The 19,142-nt window shown below is 37.9% G+C and overlaps 1 protein-coding gene across 1 annotated transcript in view; it reads right to left on the reverse strand.

Annotated features, from left to right (window-relative positions):
* clcn1a (chloride channel, voltage-sensitive 1a) overlaps positions 1-18,663 on the reverse strand; it is a 41,488-nt gene extending 22,825 nt beyond the window's left edge. The window contains exons 1-12 of the mRNA XM_066674803.1: positions 18,467-18,663; positions 15,454-15,721; positions 14,141-14,272; positions 13,297-13,425; positions 12,516-12,649; positions 12,350-12,427; positions 11,120-11,198; positions 10,440-10,565; positions 9,933-10,017; positions 1,744-1,845; positions 860-944; positions 114-269 (exon numbers count right to left, since the gene is read on the reverse strand). Coding sequence (XP_066530900.1) covers positions 114-269; positions 860-944; positions 1,744-1,845; positions 9,933-10,017; positions 10,440-10,565; positions 11,120-11,198; positions 12,350-12,427; positions 12,516-12,649; positions 13,297-13,425; positions 14,141-14,272; positions 15,454-15,721; positions 18,467-18,511 — 1,419 coding nt within the window. The 5' untranslated portion in view covers positions 18,512-18,663. The remainder of the gene's footprint in view (positions 1-113; positions 270-859; positions 945-1,743; positions 1,846-9,932; positions 10,018-10,439; positions 10,566-11,119; positions 11,199-12,349; positions 12,428-12,515; positions 12,650-13,296; positions 13,426-14,140; positions 14,273-15,453; positions 15,722-18,466) is intronic.
* Positions 18,664-19,142: the final 479 nt, after the last annotated feature.

Here is a 19,142-nt window from a genome sequence, read left to right on the forward strand (position 1 = left end):
ATACAGGAATATGTGAGTGCAAAAAATTACATCATTATTTGACAGTCATTGACAGTTCTACATAAAAGTAGATTTAAAAATTTGAGTGTGACTGCAAATGATAGAAGTTTTACCTTCATGACAAAAAAGAGAAGTAATATGATGAAGACATTGACATCAGGATGAAACCAGGCAGAAGATTTTCCCAACCCAGGTGGTGCAGGAGAGCCCCAAATCTTAGTCCAGGTGAAATTATCAAATAAAGAATTGATGGCCTCTCGAGGCATTAGCTGTGTTGGAAAAAGTAAATGAATCATGTAAATTCTCAATCTCCATTCAAGTTAGAATCATTCATTCATTATCTGTAACCGCTTATCCAATTCAGGGTTGCAATAAATGTACATAAATTATTCAATGAGTTACACTAGAGCAACTTCACAAAATTCAAGTAGTTATTTGCATACTATAGAGCTGACAAAATAAAAAAAATGTAGATGTATCCAGAAAGATTTAAATAGCTGCAGAAGACTGTATAATGTCAAGAACATTCAATATTTATTTTTAAATATTAAAAAGTATATACATAGAATGCTAGGAGCAACTGGACATTCTGGATAATAAAGATATTTCAGTTAAATACACTATACACTGGGGAAAAAAAGGATTACTAAGTCCAGTAATTTGGCCATTAAAATGAGATTTTATCTAAAGATAATACTTTTTGAACTTCAATGAATAAAAAAAAATGCAGCTAAATATTTGATAATATTTTATATGAATAGGAATCACTGGGCACAAAGTGGGAGCATATGATGATCATCTTAAAAATACAAACAAAAATATGCAGAGTAGAACTAATTGTTATATGTCTTTGTCTAACCTCTCCTGCCATGAACTGACCAAATCCTGGAGGGAATGTTAACGTTGTGATCACAAAAGTGACAACACCTGGAAAAATCAGTCGGCTGTGAGGAAAAAATAATAATTATGTCAGTTTCGAAATACAATTATGTAAAGACATTTATCATACTGTTTTACAGTTTTTCTCAGTCACTTTGGAGCATTTCTCAAATCATAATTAATATTTGCACAGCATTATGTGCATTTCCCAAAACATTTTTACAAACAGAATTAAGTATTTATGTCAATGATCATGTCACTGCCATTCGAATGACAAGACCTTGTTTCATTGATTATGAACAAGACCTATGAACATTTAATGTTTTCTAAATGTTCTGATGACAGCAGAAATGCACTACAATATTCATATTCATGCATAATCTAGATAAATGACCATGTCATTATGATACAGTAATGAAAGACAAGATTGTTTATCACAAAGTGATAAAATCTGACAAATCAAAAATATAAACATGTGAAACTCACTTGAGGCAGAGATATACATATAGGGCTGCCTGGGGAATTACACTGGAGTCTTTCTAGACCTCTGACACTCCTGTCTGTTGGGCCACATATTCTCATCAACATCACATTGGATGTACAAAATGAATGTAAATGGCTTTTATGACATGCACAAGTAACTTGATCTTGTTTCAACAATTCATTTTGGGAAATTCAGTTCTGATCTGAGAAATGCTCCAAAGTGACTGAGAAAAAAATGTAATACTGTTATATTTATACTGTTGTATTTATATTTGTCAAAAAAATAACCCAATCCATTTTACATTATGTTAAACAAACCATTGTGAGTATAAACCACTTTGATTATGCCCACCATCCCTTCCCACTGTTCTTCTTTCTTACTGTTTGGTAAGGAAACGTGTAAGGGCATTAGGTCTTCTCATGAACAGGACAACCTGCCGGTTGAAGTAGACGAAAAAAGCTCCAAGAAAGCCACAAGAAATTCTGTGTAGAAAAGCAACAAATACAAGCGTCTGATCAGTTGTAAAAGAAAGCTTTAATGAATCATGTGTTATTGAAAACATTGATTTTAACATAGTGATTGATACACAATGGCATCATAACTGATGTACAAAATGAAGTGCAAATACACTGAAATTAAGAAATGGTGTGGACTATAAAATGACATACATAAATGTTGCTAAAGCTAATGCTGCCAAAAATTAATGAGATTTGCCACAAATTTGCATATTGCAAATTACATTAGGCAGCTTCCATACACTGTTATCAATATTAGCATTTAGACAGCACCATTCCCACTAGTAAAATCTTTATTAAATTTATCCTGTATCAGTTAGCCTAAGTCAGTGATCACACAACAGTCCTTCTGGAGTATTTAGTTCCAACTTGCATGAAACATGCTCACCACCCCACACCTACTAAAACTAAAGAACATGCCAATGAATAATGAGGTGGGAACTAGACTCTCCAGGATCTTAGAACTAGCATTAACAACCACAACCAAAAGGCCTTTTCACACCGAGTACGATTGATTTTTCGCACATCAAAAACAGATGTGATTTTTAACGCACCTTCACATGCGATATTTGTCTCAGTGCTATGAAATCAGGGGAAGACGCTGGAAGAGGAGGAATAAATGTGTTTATTGAGTAGGAACAATGATGAATTTATAATTTTGCTTTAAACACTGCAAGTAAACACAAATTCTGAATCCGCTCCTGTCTCCAGAACAAAACGGGGAGGTTAGCAGTGTTTCCAAAGGTTATTGTGGGAGATTGAGGATCTGCTTTTGCGTGTTGCTCCTCTTATTAAATAGGATTTTAGTTTCTTTAACCTCCTCAATTTAGTTCTCAGCATGTTGGTTATGCTTAGCTTTTGTGTTCTGCTATGAACAAGAAATGCTGTTCAGCCGCCACCATCCTGCTCATTTGTAGGGTCTGTAACCATGACAAAGTTACTCTGTACTGTTTGGTTGTCCTAATTTTTAACGCCTCAGAGAAATGCAAAAGGTAGAACGGATTCTAATGCTGCATTTATATAAAACGCTGTTGGGCATGTTGAATTCTCAATGTTAACACGCAGAATAATATTAAATATAAAAATTCCAGTGTTTAATGTTCTGAGCAATGTATTTTATATATATCTCATATATCATGAACACACACATACATATATTTATGGTGTATGATATGGTGTTTAACACCCTCACTGCAAAGATGACCACAGAATTCACTGCTGGAAAAAAAATTATTTATTGAGATTTTTGTTCAATTCCATTTTCTATTAGATATAACCCTCTCATGTTTTTAATGGATATATAGAAGTAAATATACATAAATTAATAAAAAATGTTTTCAGAAAGAGGAGGATCTGGAAAGTTCATTTCACTATGGCTTTGTGTGGACACTATTGTTTAGGGAGTATGCCATTTAAATAATGTACATAATTTATTAATGTGAATGCATTACGCCTCAAGGTGTTTCATACTCATAGTGTGAGAGGATAGTGATGCTTGTTTAATACAAAATTATGAAATGCTTTAGGACATTTAATGAAGTTATATAATTATATGCATGTTCACAGATATTAAAGTATTTAATGCCAGTGTCTTTTATTCTGAAAAATATACTTCCACTTGCCACTTGCAAGTCGTATTTACATTAAATCTTTAATTAAATACTGGAAATATTGCAGATACCTTAAATTGTGAGTCTGACTATTCAAAATATAATTGTTACTAGTCAAAACTCTGTGGTAGATATCCAGTATTTAATTAAAGATAGTCAGGAGAAAGCGATTTAAGGTTAAAATGGCTTGCCATAGTGTTGCTACCTTAACACTGCTCACATAGGGCTTGAAGTAGCCGTAGGTCATTGCTTAGTTCACTATGTTATGAATAATTAAAAACGTAGGGTATAGGTTCACATTTATTTATGTTTCGTTGTTAGATATAATGTGTGATGTTAGCCTTATTATGAATATGTAAGTATGCCTAGGATGACCAGACGTCCTCTTTTACCCGGACATGTCCTCTTTTTTAGACTTAAAAAAAATGTCCGGGCGGAATTTCACAAACGTCTGGGATTTTGTTTTTCTAGATCTTACATAGAATTTCGAGAAGCATTTTGTTCACAAACTAGTCCCGCCCTCCCCTACTCCGTTTGGTTCGCTTGAGTGAGAAGGGGGAGTGGTGAAGTAGCCTGTACTGACTGTAGAGCTACCGTTATTGGCAATTTGCACAACCTACCCGATTTGGATGGCGCATGCGCTGATCTTCACGCATATAGCTTATAGCAGCGGAGGCTGTTTTCCAAAGCAAAGGAGAGCTTTATCTTCAAGAGTGAGTAACTATGTGTGCAACATGACTTAGCATTTCCTCACTGTCCCTTAGTTTTAAACAACTGGAGAACCTGCAAAGTGTGTTCATCAACAATTGATAATATCCGTGTTGAAGTAGTTTTCTGTTTAAACAAAACATGATGAATAACGAGGTGGGACACATGACGTTCAACCAAAGAGGGCAGTGTCTCTTTAAAAATATGCTTGAAGAAGAAATTAGTAAAATATCGGAGTCATCAGTAAAGTGTACACAAGAATGATGTTCTGTATAAGCGCCGTCCAAATCAGACAGCGGCACAAATCGGGTAGCAACATTCCCTTTGAAATAGAATGGGATTCGTTGCTGTGCGTCAATGAGCGGGAGCAGTGTAAATGCATCGTAATTCAAAATCTGACGCAGAGTCGCAGTCCATCACTTTCAGTGTGAAGGACACTGTTAATATATATTTGTTTGTTTTCAAAACCTGACGTGCATCTTTTCATCTGCCTCAAACATCGGTTCTTGGTGTGAAAAGGCCTTAAAGCTGTAAATATTCCAAAGTTGTCTGACCATATTTCGGTTTTCCAAAAAGAGGACATATGGCAGCATGGCGCCGGCTCAAAAAGTGGAGAAATGCTCCCATAACCACGAAACTAGGGCTGGGCGATATGACCAAAAAACTCATATCGTGATATGTCTAAAAAATTGGAGATATACGATACTATATTATGAAAACCATAAGAAAATGTAATGTTAAAGCATTTTACACCAAAAAGAACATGCTGCATTATCTAACCGTAACTATCAAACTGTATGTCTAAGAAATAGTGTCCCGATCTTTTGCCCCAATCCCAATACTTACATTTTCCTAGATAGTACTGTTACACAGTGTACACTTCAAATAAACTTGCATTAAGAAACAAATTGCCTGCATCCAATACTACATCAAATACTACAGAGGGGCATCATTAATGAATAAAGATGTCCTTAATTGGCAGCTACAATCATATGAAAAGTTAGGACACCCCATGGAAATCTATGTCTTTTTGAAAATATTTAAACATTTGACCATATAACCCTAACCCTAGATTGAGCTTATATAATTAAACAAATTAAACGGAAGAAGTTATTTATAAATATAAGTTGTAAAATGTAATAAACACAAAAAATTACATTTCTTGAGAGGAAAAAGTTAGGACACCCTATACCCTAATAGCTGGTATCCCCCCCTTTGGTTGAAATAACCTCAATTAGATGTTTCCTGTAACCATCTACCAGACTCCAACATTTGGGGCAAGTTTTCCCATTGCTCCATATTTGAGGGGTTTCTTGAATGCACAGATCACCCCACAGCATTTCAGTAGGATTAAGACCCGGGCTCTGAATTGGCCATTTAAGAACACTCAATTTCTTACTTTTGAACAACTACTTGTGAATTTACAGGAATGTTTTGGGTCATGGTTATGTTGCATGGTCAGTTTCAGTTTTTGGAAAGATATTCTCACAGTTTCCTCAAGCACCCTCTGATAAAGTGAAGAATGCATAGTAGATTCTATGATGGAGAGCTTGCCAGGCCCTGGTGCAGCAATCAGCCCCAAACCATGACATTTCCACCTGTGTGTTTCACAGTTGTGCTCAAATGCTGTGTTGGTGTGCACCAGACCTGTGGTTTGCAGGCAGCAATTGCACCAGAAATGTGTCCTTCCTCTCTCTCCGCATCATCCTCTCTCCTCATCAGGAAGCTATATGCCAACCTACACTGCAATGTTCTGAAGCATAGCACATGCAACAATTATGATACAGCTGCAGTCTGCTGAACACTGAAGCCCCCCTGATGACTTGTGAAGGCACAGAAAATGCGTTTTCTAAAGGCCCAAAGCTCTTTCCACAACACTGTGTGTTCTTCATTGTGCCATGCTATATCTCTCCTCAGTCTCTGTCTGGGGGTTCAGGACAGAAATACGTAAAAAGCTTTGGAGAAAATGCACCCTCCCTGGCCATGTGACGCACTCCAGAATTTGCCCGAGTCATGAGTACATCCAGTCCACTTGGCCACAATGTCCATAAAGAGGCCTTGGTGGTTGTATATCACTTAAATATTCAGTGCAGAGAAGCCTTTATGACAGGTGAATGGCTCAAGAGGCTGTGAGTGTGTATGGGGATAAGTGTACCATCCACCACACCAACAATTCGAGGAATGTTTCCAATTGTATGAACACCTATTTTGGTTAATTGCGATGCATCCCTTGTTTGTGGAAATGTTATGTATGTTGGTGCTTGGTGCAGAAGAGCTTTAGTGAAAGCATGCACACATTTACATATAGCAGCTTTGCTTAGGCCATAGGCATCATCAAGAGTCTGCAGAAATCCACCAGTGGCATAAAAACGAAGAGCTGTTAGTAGCTGAATGGTGGGACTAAGTGCAAAATATCTCCTGGTGCCTGTTGTCAATGGGCGGCATGGTGGTGCAGCAGGTCACACAGCTCTAGTGACATGGAGGTTGTGGGTTCAAGTCCCGCTCTGGATGAGGAATTTGGTGTGTTCTCCCCCTGTCCTCGTGGGTTTCCACAGGGTGCTCTGGTTTCCTCCCATGATCCAAAAACACATATTGGTAGGTGACTCAAAAGTGTCCGTAGGTGTGAGTGAATGTGTGTCGCCCTGTGAAGGACTGGCGCCCCCTCCAGTGTGCGTTCCCACCTTGTTCCCAGTGATTCCGGGTAAGCTCCGGACCCACCGCAACCCTGAACTGGATAGGCAGTTACAGACACTGAGTGCCTCTTGTCAACTCCTTCCATTCTAGACCAAGGAGATACCATGGCAAGGAGCTGGTATCTGTCACACAGCACGTCATCAAGATGATCAAGTTGGTCCAGAGGAACTGCCTGTCCTTGTAGATTACAGCATCTTCTTTAATGGTGTCTCTGATTAAGGAACAATATTCTTTATACTGCCGCCATGTTCATCATATAAGCACAATTGTCAGCCTTCCTCTTGATTACTTACATGTGTACATAATTAATCAGTCAGTTTGTTTGGTTAAGGGTTAACAAGCTCAGTAGGCCAATTTGTAACCATTGCTTAGAAAATATGTATACTTAAAGTTAAACTGGAAAAAAATTGAATTGATGTCATTCTTATATGTATTTATCAATAAATTATGTATTTTACTTTGAGTAATTTCAATTGTTTATTTCATGTGAATACACTGTTTTCAACACTGAAATAAAACTGAATTTAAAGAGAGAACTGCACATGAACTTCAAGTTAAGAAGAACTTAGTGAGTTACGAGTGGGTCAGACTACTGTTATATTTACGAACGAGTTTAAGTACTATGTTAGTTACGAATGCTTTCGGGAAATGTTCTTAATTTTAAGAATGTTCTTAAGTCTGAGGTTACAAAGTACTCAGCATTAAGAACATTTTGGGAAACGCACCCTAGGTCCGAGGGCAGCACGGTGACGTAGCAGGATAATGTCGCAGTAACACAGCTCTAGGGACATTGAGGTTGTGGGTTCAAGCCCCACTCCGGGATACTGTCTGTGAGGAGTTTGGTGTGTTCTCCCTGTGTCTGTGTGGGTTTCCTCCAGGTGCTCCCACTGTCCAAAAGCGCACATTGGTAGGTGGATTGGCAACTCAAAAGTGTCCATAGGTGTGAGTAAATGTGTGTGTGTGTGTGTGTGCATGTGTGTGTGTGTGTGTGTTGCCCTGTGAAAGACTGGCACCCCCTCCTGGGTGTGTTCCCGCTTTGTGCCCAGTGATCACTCTGGACCCACTGCAACCCTGAACTGGATAAGCAGATAAAGACAATGAATGACCCCAGGTCCAGAGCCTACCCAGAATCACAGGGTGCAAGGCAGGAACACACCCTGGACGGGGCACCAGTCCTTCACAGGGCGACACACACTCACACCTATGGACACACCTATTAGATTCGTCAATCCTCCTACTAATGCAGACACACCAATCTCCTCACAGACAGTCACCAAGAGTGGGACTTTAACCCACAACCCCAGGATCCTGGAGAGGTGAGACTGCAACACATAAATAATTAATTAATAAAATTGAAATGAAAGAAACAACAAAAAACAAATAAAGTAATTTGGGAGGGCCACGGTGCTGCCCAAATTATATTATTAACACCCAAATTGTTTTTTGGTTTTATAATTTCCAATTTTATTTTTTTATTTTGGCAGGTAATTTTTGCATAAAATGCTGATATATCTATGAAAACCAAAAATAAGTATTTATGAATTTAACTGTATTTGTACAAACTGCAGACCATGAGACACAGATTGATGTATTTGTTTGTGAATAGTTAAACATGTGACTTAATTTGTGGATTAACATATATGCATTTGTCAAGTGTTTTGAGACTAATCTCTCTCTATAGCATTTAGGTCCAACTCCTGAGCCAAATGCCACCCCGAAAGGGTGTGAATTCGCAGGATATATATCAGTGGCGGATGCTGGTCTTTCAAGGAGGGGAAGCTCAATTTCGGCCTACATCATAAAATGTGTCGGTTTATTTATACGTAAATTCTACCCTCCGTTCCTCTTCAAGAAAATGATCTGTGACCCTGTTGTACCAACAAGGCGTTTTTTCCAGGGACTTGACTAGTGTCCTTTCAATGGCCAGCAGAGCTAAGCTGCTTAAACGGCCTTGGCCCATGTGAAGTGTGTCCGCCTGTGAGTGCTTTGTGATGGTGGAGGGGCTCAGCAGCACCCGCTGGACAGAAACTGCGATAGAAGTCAGAAAGAGTGATAGAAGTCAGTCTCCAAACACAAGGAGCTACAAAAACCCACCAGAAATAGAAGCTCGATTTGACGCTAGTCGTTTTTAACAAAGAAAATGCTGCTAAGAGGTTTAAGAAAGTCTCCAGTTCAACTCGGAACAGAATGAAAATGTAATGCTCCCACGGAGCTTTACACCAAAGGATCGCTGATTCGCTCATTTCGCTGTCAATCAAAAAGGGATTAAGCCTCAGACAGATCATCTAATCATCATGCAGAAGCTGAGCGTCTGGGCCAGCCGAGGCCAGCCCACTGCCCCATAGACCCCCAGAGACGCTGAACGTCCGATGGGCAGGACAAAGCCCAGCATTTATCCAATGACTTGTCTCGTTTCGCTGCACTTCACTGCTTCGCAATTGAATGCTGAGCATCCACACTGTTTAAAGCACTGTGAGAATGATTGAGAGGAAAGCCGGGTCTTTACCAGTGATAAGAAGCTGATTCTGAACAAAAGTTGAGTGCGTTGTAGTGCATATTTATTCAATATACACACAACAATATATATTTGATCACTTATTTTTTGACATTTTAGGGGAAGCCGAGCTTCTCTTGCAGTCTTAGAGCAATCGCCTCTATATATATATATATATATAAGGGAAAAAGTTATGTCAAATTTACATTATTTCTGTAATATATATAATCAATATATTTTTCCAATATATTTTTCCTTACGAGCTGTAAAATGAAGCATTTTTTCATGAGCCAGGTGTTAATTTCACACAAATGAGTAAACAGACATGCAAGGCAAAACATATTAATAATACCAAATTAAATGCAATTAAAGGTTTTAAGAAACTTGGCTTTCCACAAGCAAATATGACAAAACTACACAAAGATTTTGCTGTGTGCTTTGGAAATGGATTTGTGTCAACGTGATTATACTGGGGTTACACTACAGCACACATAGCTCCAGGATTGTGCCCTCACCACGAACAGCACGCTCTTGCCCCGCACTCTCACCCAATGATGGCGAATGCTGGCAGCTCCTGCAGATCGAAAGGGAAGTCCATGCGGAACTTGGTACGGAAGAGAGCAGTGATGGTGACTGGTAAAAAAAAAAATGGAAATGAGGAATGGAGGATTTTAAGAAAGAAAAAAAACAATAGGTATCAACAATGAAATGAAGGATAGTTATAGGGAGTTTGTTGTTCTAGTTTTTTGAGAAGGCTTTACGAAGATGTTTCGGTGAGGATTTTATGGAACTCAGCTACCACAGCATTAATGAGATAATGTAAGTTGGGTGTATATCGCAAATTATTCTCCATCTCTATCAATATTTATTGAAAGCTTCACTCCAGAGAACACAATGATGGCATAACAAGAGCATCCTGTTTTATTTCATGTTTTTGTTTGGTGATTATACAAGCATGCAACATTGTAGACCTGTGTCAGCAATGGGTTTGCCTTATAACAGCATTAATTATAAAGGGTGTCTAAAACATAGAAAAACATGATGTAATGTCTCACCTGCATCTTTATTGAACACTGAAAGGACCCTGAATATGAAGGCACTGAATGTTGCAGCAAAGTAGCCCCTCCAATAGTTCCTCACTGCAAAATATGTTGATGTTACTTCAATGCTGAACAGTACTCCTGGAAGAGAAGTTATAAAAAAAAATATCAGGGTTACTTATAATATGCCTAATATAAATACACAGTGTAGGTTGTTTTAGGATGTACAGTCCTGTGAGCTGTTATTCAACTGGTTGCCATGACAGCATCATTAAAAAAACAAGTTATGTATTGACTTCATACAGATGAGCTCATAATTTCCACATAATTTAAATAATGGTTATTCAACTACAGTCAACACATCAGTACATCTCCTAAAAGAAACACTAAAATCCATTGAATTTAATCCATGCAGTTTTTTCAGTGAAAGATAAAAAAACATGTGAATTAACCTAAATAATTTAATGTATAATAAGTACACTTGTAATAGTAATGAATAAGAACACACCTGGTTAAGTTACAAATATATACTTTTGTAGACTGTACTTTAAAATGTAACTTTATATTTTACAGGAAGCAAGCTTAGATGTGGCACATTTAGCCACTTAATAATAATAATAATACATTATTATTATTGTTATTGTTGTTATTTTATTACATATCTTTACATTGTATATAAGGACTTAAAATTTTACCTCCAAGGGGGGTTCCAAAACAGCAGCCGACCCCCACAGCACAACCAACTGTGAGGATGTCTGTATAGCAGTATGGGTTCTACTGGCACAGAAGAACAAAAAGGAGGATTTTACAGATAAAGCAGGCATAATGGCAATGGTCAAATACTAAATATATATCACAGGTAAACTCTCATATTTTAAAGATGTATTCTGTACTGTTGTTACATAACAATATTATAAAGCTCAAAAAACATTAACTATCAGTATACTGCGGTTTTGTTAATCACTGCCACTGTATTTTGAAATACCTAATCTTCACATTAGGAATAACACATTTACTCCCTACTATTTCAAATTTTCTTTTTCTTTTTTTATGTACTAAAAAAATGAATTCAAAATACTGGATGCATTTTATATTGTGTGAATATTCTTACTGAATGGACATGATTAAAATGGCTCAAATAAAGATGCTTGAAAAGATGAAAAACTAATCAAAATCACTTGAAAAATAATATCTGGTTATATTAAACTGCAGTGTATAATATTCATTCACTGTCTGTAAAGGCTTATCCAGCTCAGGGTCACATTGGGTCCAGAGCCTACCCAGAATCACAGGGCGTAAAGCAGGAACACACCCTAAAGGGGTTGCCAGTCCTTCACAGGGTGTCTCACACGCACACACGTTCACTCAAACCTACAGACACTTTTTTGAATAACCAATCCACCTACCAACGTGTGTTTTCGGACTGTGGGGAAACCCACACGAACACGGAGAGAACACACCAAACTCCTCACAGTCACCCGGAGTGCGACACTACTTGCTGCGCCACTATATATTATACTTGCATAATTCATTTTCCACAAAATGACTTTAAATGCATTATAATACCACACTGTCAAGACCACAAACTGCACCATAAACCACAACAATAACCCATGACTGAACTAAAACATTTTAACCTACACAGTGAATAAGCACTCCCCTCTAGTGGTGAGCTGTATGGCAACACAACTCAGTTGTGTCATCAGTACAAAACATAAGAAAAAGGCCTCAATTCTAAGCAATCTCATTTTTTCATGATGTCTTCAGACTATTAGTCTGAAACATATATTCTGAAACATATATCTGACATATATAATATATAATAATATATAATTATTAAATATATAATATATAATAATAATAATATAATAATATATAATAATAATAATCTGAAACATATATTGCTGAAACACATATATGCTTACCTGATATACTCCAGAAAAGAAGGACATAAACCTGCTAAGCACAGCGGCACAAATACTGGCAATGTGCACAAAAGGACCCTAAGAACAAGAAGAAAAATGTCAGACAAGTTATAACATATCACACACAACAACCAGCATGAGGTAAGATTAGAGGCAAGAACCTTACTTCCTTGCCAACTGGCATTCCACTGCCTAGTCCAGCAGTTAGTCCAACTACTTTGGCTGCAAATGCCTTGAGGGTGAGATACTCTTTCAGCACAACTCCTCTGAGGATGGTCTTCAGCTCAGGGATACCAGAACCTCAGGGAATAAGCAGAAAATATAGGGGGAGAGATTTGTGCTGTAAGATTGACCCAACCAAATTAATGATGATAAATAATGAATACATTTCATTAACACAAATAAAGATAATATGGATGGAATAAAATCACGAAACATTCAAAATAAAAATGCACAATGCTTTAAATATGAGTGCCAAATACTTTATTAACAATTGTCCTGTATTATCTTGATCTGTTTATGGTAAATTTGGTTGGACATGATTACTTTGATTTATCCAAACACTGACAGACTGCATTCATCTAAAACTTATATTGGTCTGTACAATCACGACACACAATTAAGAAAAAAAAGAGGAAGACTCATTTGTAGTTTGCCAGTTTGTAGTGGATATAATTTAAACAGGGATTTCCAGTTCCATTCCTGGTGACACTGTAGACTAATTATTTCTATTTAATTAATTAACAAACTCCTTGCAGGCTGGGTTACATGTGTTAAAATCTGTAAAACATTGGCGTCACATGAAGTTGGTATGTGAAAATTAAGTGTCTCTTAACTTTTGCTCTCTCTCTCATATATATATATATATATATATATATACATATATATACATATTAAAGCAAAAAAAAGCAGTAGGAATAAAGAATGCATTGGCAAAATGTACACACCAATGGCTTGAGGAGCAACCAAGTGGCAGAAGAAGGAAGCGAACATGATGAGCACCATGGGATAGGAGACCCAGACCAAATATTGCAATGGCACATTCCAATGTAGCTCTCCATAAAACCATTTATATGCTGGGAGAGAGAGAGAGAGAGAGAGAGAGAGAGAGAGAAGTAATGGCAAAAGTGCAAAGTGGGAGTTTTGCAGGCTGTAAAGACAGACAAATGGAGACAGATATCAAAATAGAACAGAACATTAAGCAAATAAAATAAATGAAGACAATATGAAAAACCTTAACGTTTCTTTTTTTACGCAGTTGACTGGCAGAAGTTAGTTGCTGCCAGTTCCAATAACTAACTAAAGTTCCCATTAGCTAAAGCCAACTACAGCTTCTTTTTTTTTTAAACTGCCGGTAACCCAACGCTCTTTAATGCTTAACATGTTTGAAGGAGAATTCTAAATATCCAGATCTGCTATGGCAGCTAACAGACACACTAGCTGAAAACATTTTGCATGTGAAGAGAGGAGAAGGCATCCCAAACTTCGCACACAAGAGTGAGACCAACTGTGCACTCAAAAGGCTGAGGCATCACCAGGGATTGAACCATTGATCTCCCAGTATTATACCCAATGCTTAGGCTGCTGTGTCACTTGGGGACAACATATCAGCAGTTACACTGCATAAAGTAGCATCTGAGGTCTGATTCCAACAGCATACTTGCTTAATTCACATGGAATTGTATACCAACACACCCTTTCATGGATCATCTTGTGCTGCACTCCACTGCTGCTGATGATGACAAATGAGAATGTTAATTTGGGAAGTCTAGAAACGGAATGTTTTCATACCTTGGAGGCTCTTAGCACTGGCATAATCCATAGTCCAACTGACTAATGCCATAGAAATACCCAGGAGCACTAGGAAGATCCAGTCTTCTCCTAATTTATTTACTAGAAACCTTTGTACACGAGCCACACAGTCTGCATGAACAAAAACATGAGTTTAAACTTAGTAACAGTTAGTTTTGGGACAGTCTAGCAGGATAAATATAAACCAACATATGTAAATACCTTTATGTAATAGACAAAAAAAATGCAGATATTGCATATGAGTATAATCAATTATTTTAAGGTGTCTTGTACATATTGTAAAACATCACAAATACTCTATGAATTAACTATTGGGGGAACACCTCCTAATATATATTCAGGCCATTTGCCACAGATGTGTAAAATCAAGGATCTAGTCATGTGCTCCACCTTTCAAATATTTTGTGAAAGAATGTGTCATTTTGATAAGCTCACTGAATTTTAGTGTGGTCTTGTAAAGGTATTAAAATTAATCACTGAATTTGAGTCAGTTTGTGAAAAACATTTTCCTACTAGATTCCAAGATCAATTGTCTAATGACGGCCCGTCTAAGAACTGTTTAGCGAGCACAGCCTTGCCTAGAGCGCTGAGGGAGCTTGTAGTCCTTCACGGGAAGAAAGCGCGAATAACCCTTTCAGGGAGGCCGACTGTGGCTAAGGGGCAGAGGCGGAGCCTCATTACGAGTCGACCTGTCTGTCATGGACAGACGTGATGCAATTGGAGCTTCCGTAGTTGGTCACGCCGAAGGCGATTCCCATAGTGAAACGCCGAGCGAAGTTAGAAAAAGAACAACATTTTTCAATGTATTCTTTCCAGAAATTAAGAAATTTCACCTACACTGGTTTCTGGGGTGCATACAGTATATAGCCATCTAGACAACATCTTTTTCAGGGATGTCCCTGGCAAGACAATTGCAAGATAAATGGTTTACATGTTACCACGTTATGGATGTGTATTAAGAGAGTTCAGCTAACTCAACAGTGCTGTTGCTAGACTGGCCTGCTTGCAGTTTCGACCAGTCTCTCACTGACAATGTGGCACATAACAAAGTTCAATCTAAGACAACTGAGAGGCTGAAATAGTTTCCAAATTATTACTGAACATTAACAGTGAAGTAACACAGTGGTAAACATGCCCTTGTCCCAACTTTTTTGGAATATGTTGCAGGCATCAAATACATGAATACATCAAAAACTGTTACAGAGGCACTTTTTGCTCACATTCCCTCTGCTTTGAACTTACACTCTTATTATTATTTGTCATTTCAGAGAAGATTATTAATGGACTCAAACCTCTACACTTGGAGAATGAACGTTGTTTCTTTAAAGAGGATGTGTGGGTCTCCTCTGGTTTTTCTCTATCATGCGTACTTCCTATCTCCACCTCCTCATGGTGGCGACTGTGGTGGCGGCTGTGACTCCGACTGTGATGCCCATGATGGCCATGGTGATGGTGTCCGTGATGGTGGCCACCATGCTTCTTCAGCTGCCTCTCTGTCAGCAAGCGGGTGGCTTCTCGCCGACGGGATCCTCCAGGGTGCTCCCGGTACTCTCCATAAAGCTAGACAAATATAACAGAAATCTTAAGATAATACAGTTGTAAAAATGCAAACTGCAAAATCATTGTTTGTGTTATAATACATTTATCACAATTATGGAAATTCCTAGTGAATGTGTGTTGTGATTGTCGAAATGTTTTTTAAATATTTAAATTGTTAGCAACTTTTTATTTATGTAATACCCTAGTATATTAAATGTTTCACATTTACCAGATCTTACCATTGTATTTGCAGAACTGACATGATGGAAACATAAATTGTTATTAATGCTTTTCTCAATACATTAAGCGGGATTACATTAGTTACTCCATGCTTACATCTAAATACTTTCATTCTGTGCTTCAGAAATAATTTTGAGAATTTTTTTTGATGTTTTCTTTAAATTATTTTACATTACACATTATCATCACATTTAATTATTCTGTTTGTACATTGACTAAACTTTCTTTATGCAAAATCTTACTTACAGTGAAAATTCTAAATGTTTCAAGGTAAGCCATGGTATCCTTAGACTTTTGATGGACCAACACCTCAAGTCCTCCTTTTACATGAGGATTTATATTTACAAACCGGATTCCAAAAAAGTTGGGACACTAAACAAATTGTGAATGAAAACTGAATGCAATGATGTGGAGGTGCCAACATCTAATATTATATTCAGAATAGAACACAAATCACAGATCAAAAGTTTAAACTGAGAGAATGTTTGAATGTTGAATGATGTTGAATCATTTTAAGGGAAATATATGTTGTTTCAAAATTTCATGGCGTCAACAAATCCCAAAAAAGTTGGGACAAGGCCATTTTTTACCACTGTGTGGCATTCCCCCTTCTTCTTACAACACACAACAGACGTCTGGGTACAGAGGAGACCAGTTTCTCAAGTTTAGAAATAGGAATGCTCTCCCATTCATGTCTAATACAGGCCTCTAACTGTTCAATCGTCTTGGGCCTTCTTTGTCACACCTTCCTCTTTATGATGCGCCAAATGTTCTCTCTAGGTGAAAGATCTGGACTGCAGTCTGGCCATTTCAGTACCCGGATCCTTCTCCTACGTAGCCATGATGCAGAATGTGGTCTGGCATTATCTTGTTGAAAAATGCAGGGTCTTCCCTGAAAGAGATGACGTCTAGATGGGAGCATATGTTGTTCTAGAACCTGAACATAGTTCTCTGCATTAATGGTGCCTTTCCAGAAATGCAAGCTGCCCATGCCACAAGCACTCATGCAACCCCATACCATCAGTGATGCAGGCTTCTGAACGGAGCGTTGATAACAACTTGGGTTATCCTTGTCCTCTCTGGTCCAGATGACATGGCGTCCCAGTGTTTCATAAAGAACTTCAAATCGTGACTCATCTGACCACAGAACTTCCATTTTGCCACACTCCATTTTAAAAGATCCCTGGCCCAGTGCAAACGTCTGACCTTTTGGAGCTTGCTTAGAAATGGCTTCCTCTTTGCACCGTAGAGTTTCAGCTGGCAACGGCGAATGGCACGGTGGATTGTGTTCACTGACAATGCTTTCTGGAAGTGTTCCTGAGCCCATTCTGTTATTTCCTTGACAGTGGCATTCCTGTTTGAGGTGCAGTGACGTTTAAGGGCCCGGAGATCACGAGCATCCAGTGGAGTTTTATGGCCTTGACCCTTACGCACAGCAATTGTTCCAGATTCTCTGAATCTTTTGATGATGTTATGCAGTGTTGATGATGATAAATTAAAAGTCTTTGCTATTTTACGCTGGGTAACCCCATTCTGGTATTGCTGCACTATCTTTCTGCACAACAATGATGGAATTGGTGATCCTCTTACCATCTTGGCTTCAGAGAGACACTGACACTCTGAGAAGCTCTTTTTATACCCAATCATGTTGTCAATTGACCTAATTAGTGTTAATTGGTCTTCCAGCTGTTCGTTATATGCTCAATTTCCTTTTTCCAGCCACTTATTGCTACTTGTCCCAACTTTTTTGAGATTTGTTGACACTGTGGAATTTTGAATCAACATATTTTTCCTTTAAAATGTTACATTTACTCAGATTAAACTTTTGATCTGTCATCTATGTTCTATTATGAATAAAATATTGACATTTGCTATCTCCACATCATTACATTCCGTTTTTATTCACAATTTGTTTAGTGTCCCAACTTTTTGGAATCTGGTTTGTATTTTAAAGTTAAAGTTACAGTAAAAGGGCAGTTCAAAATTAAAGTGAAACATGGTTGAAAATTAGCAAAGAGCGGAAGAGGATCCAATTCCATTTAGATGTACAAGTTGGACTGGATTCTGACGTCTGGGAAATAGATAGCCTCCCACTTCACATTCAGTCTCCTCACACTAATATGTCCAACTAACACACAAACACACACACACACATATATATACTGACATACATACATTTTCATGCAAATAGGAAGCAACTTTTGTCAGGATGGAGTGAAGGCGGGAGAGAGAGAGAAAACAGGTAAATGTTAATGGAGTAAAAGTATGCTAGCATTTAAAGAGGACATCTGTGATGGTAAGGAAATGCTGTTCTCTTTGTTTGCATTCAAAAGCTCCCCGTTTTTTAAGGTGGAAATTTATGTTTAAGTGAAGTTTTTAATTCACTGTATGAATTACCACAGAATCTCATTTGTAACTTCAGTTGTTTAGTTTTGTAGCACTTTTGTTAATGCATTAACTGTCTCCCACATTTGGGGCCATTCCATCTTAAGTTATCCAAAACAGCAAAAATAAAGTCAGTATTACCCATTTGTAGAGCAGAAATAGAGCAACATCCACATATTGGTTCATGCCTTTTTTTTCTCCAGGGACCTGGAGGTTGTGGGTTCAAATCCCGCTCTGGATGACTGATTTTGAGTTTGGTGTATTCTCCCCGTGTCCATGAGTGTTTCCTCTGGGTGCTCCGGTTTCCTCCCTGGTCCGAAACCCACGCAGGTAGGTGGATTGGCTACTCACAAAAGTGTGTGTGTTGCCCTGTGAAGGACTACACTGTAAAATGTAATAGCCGTGATGACTTTAATTAATTAGTTAACTTTACTTGGTTATGAAGATAATGCACTTCTTACTAGTTTTTTGTAAGTTACAGTTAATTGTAGAGACAAAAAAACAATTATTGTCTTGAGTGCAGACAGCTTAAAACAATCAAGTAGTAATAAAGGCTGCGATGTGAGCATGCGCAGGACTCAACGTTCAGTCTCCCGCCCAGAACTGGTTTAATGGCCGGTGGATGACTTCGGTGGAGCCTGCTTTTGTCTTTTGAAGTAAGGTAAGTTGTCAAGCAAGCAACGAATTTAAATGTATTTTATTTTCATTTATTTAACGAAATAAAATTGTGTGACTTTATTTCTGAATACTCTCATAGCTCTATCTAGGTAGTCGTGGATGTGTTAGCTAGCATAAACGGGTTTAGCTATCGTATCGT

This window comes from Hoplias malabaricus, chromosome 6, assembly GCF_029633855.1.
Source record: "Hoplias malabaricus isolate fHopMal1 chromosome 6, fHopMal1.hap1, whole genome shotgun sequence".
Taxonomy (NCBI): Eukaryota; Metazoa; Chordata; class Actinopteri; order Characiformes; family Erythrinidae; genus Hoplias; species Hoplias malabaricus.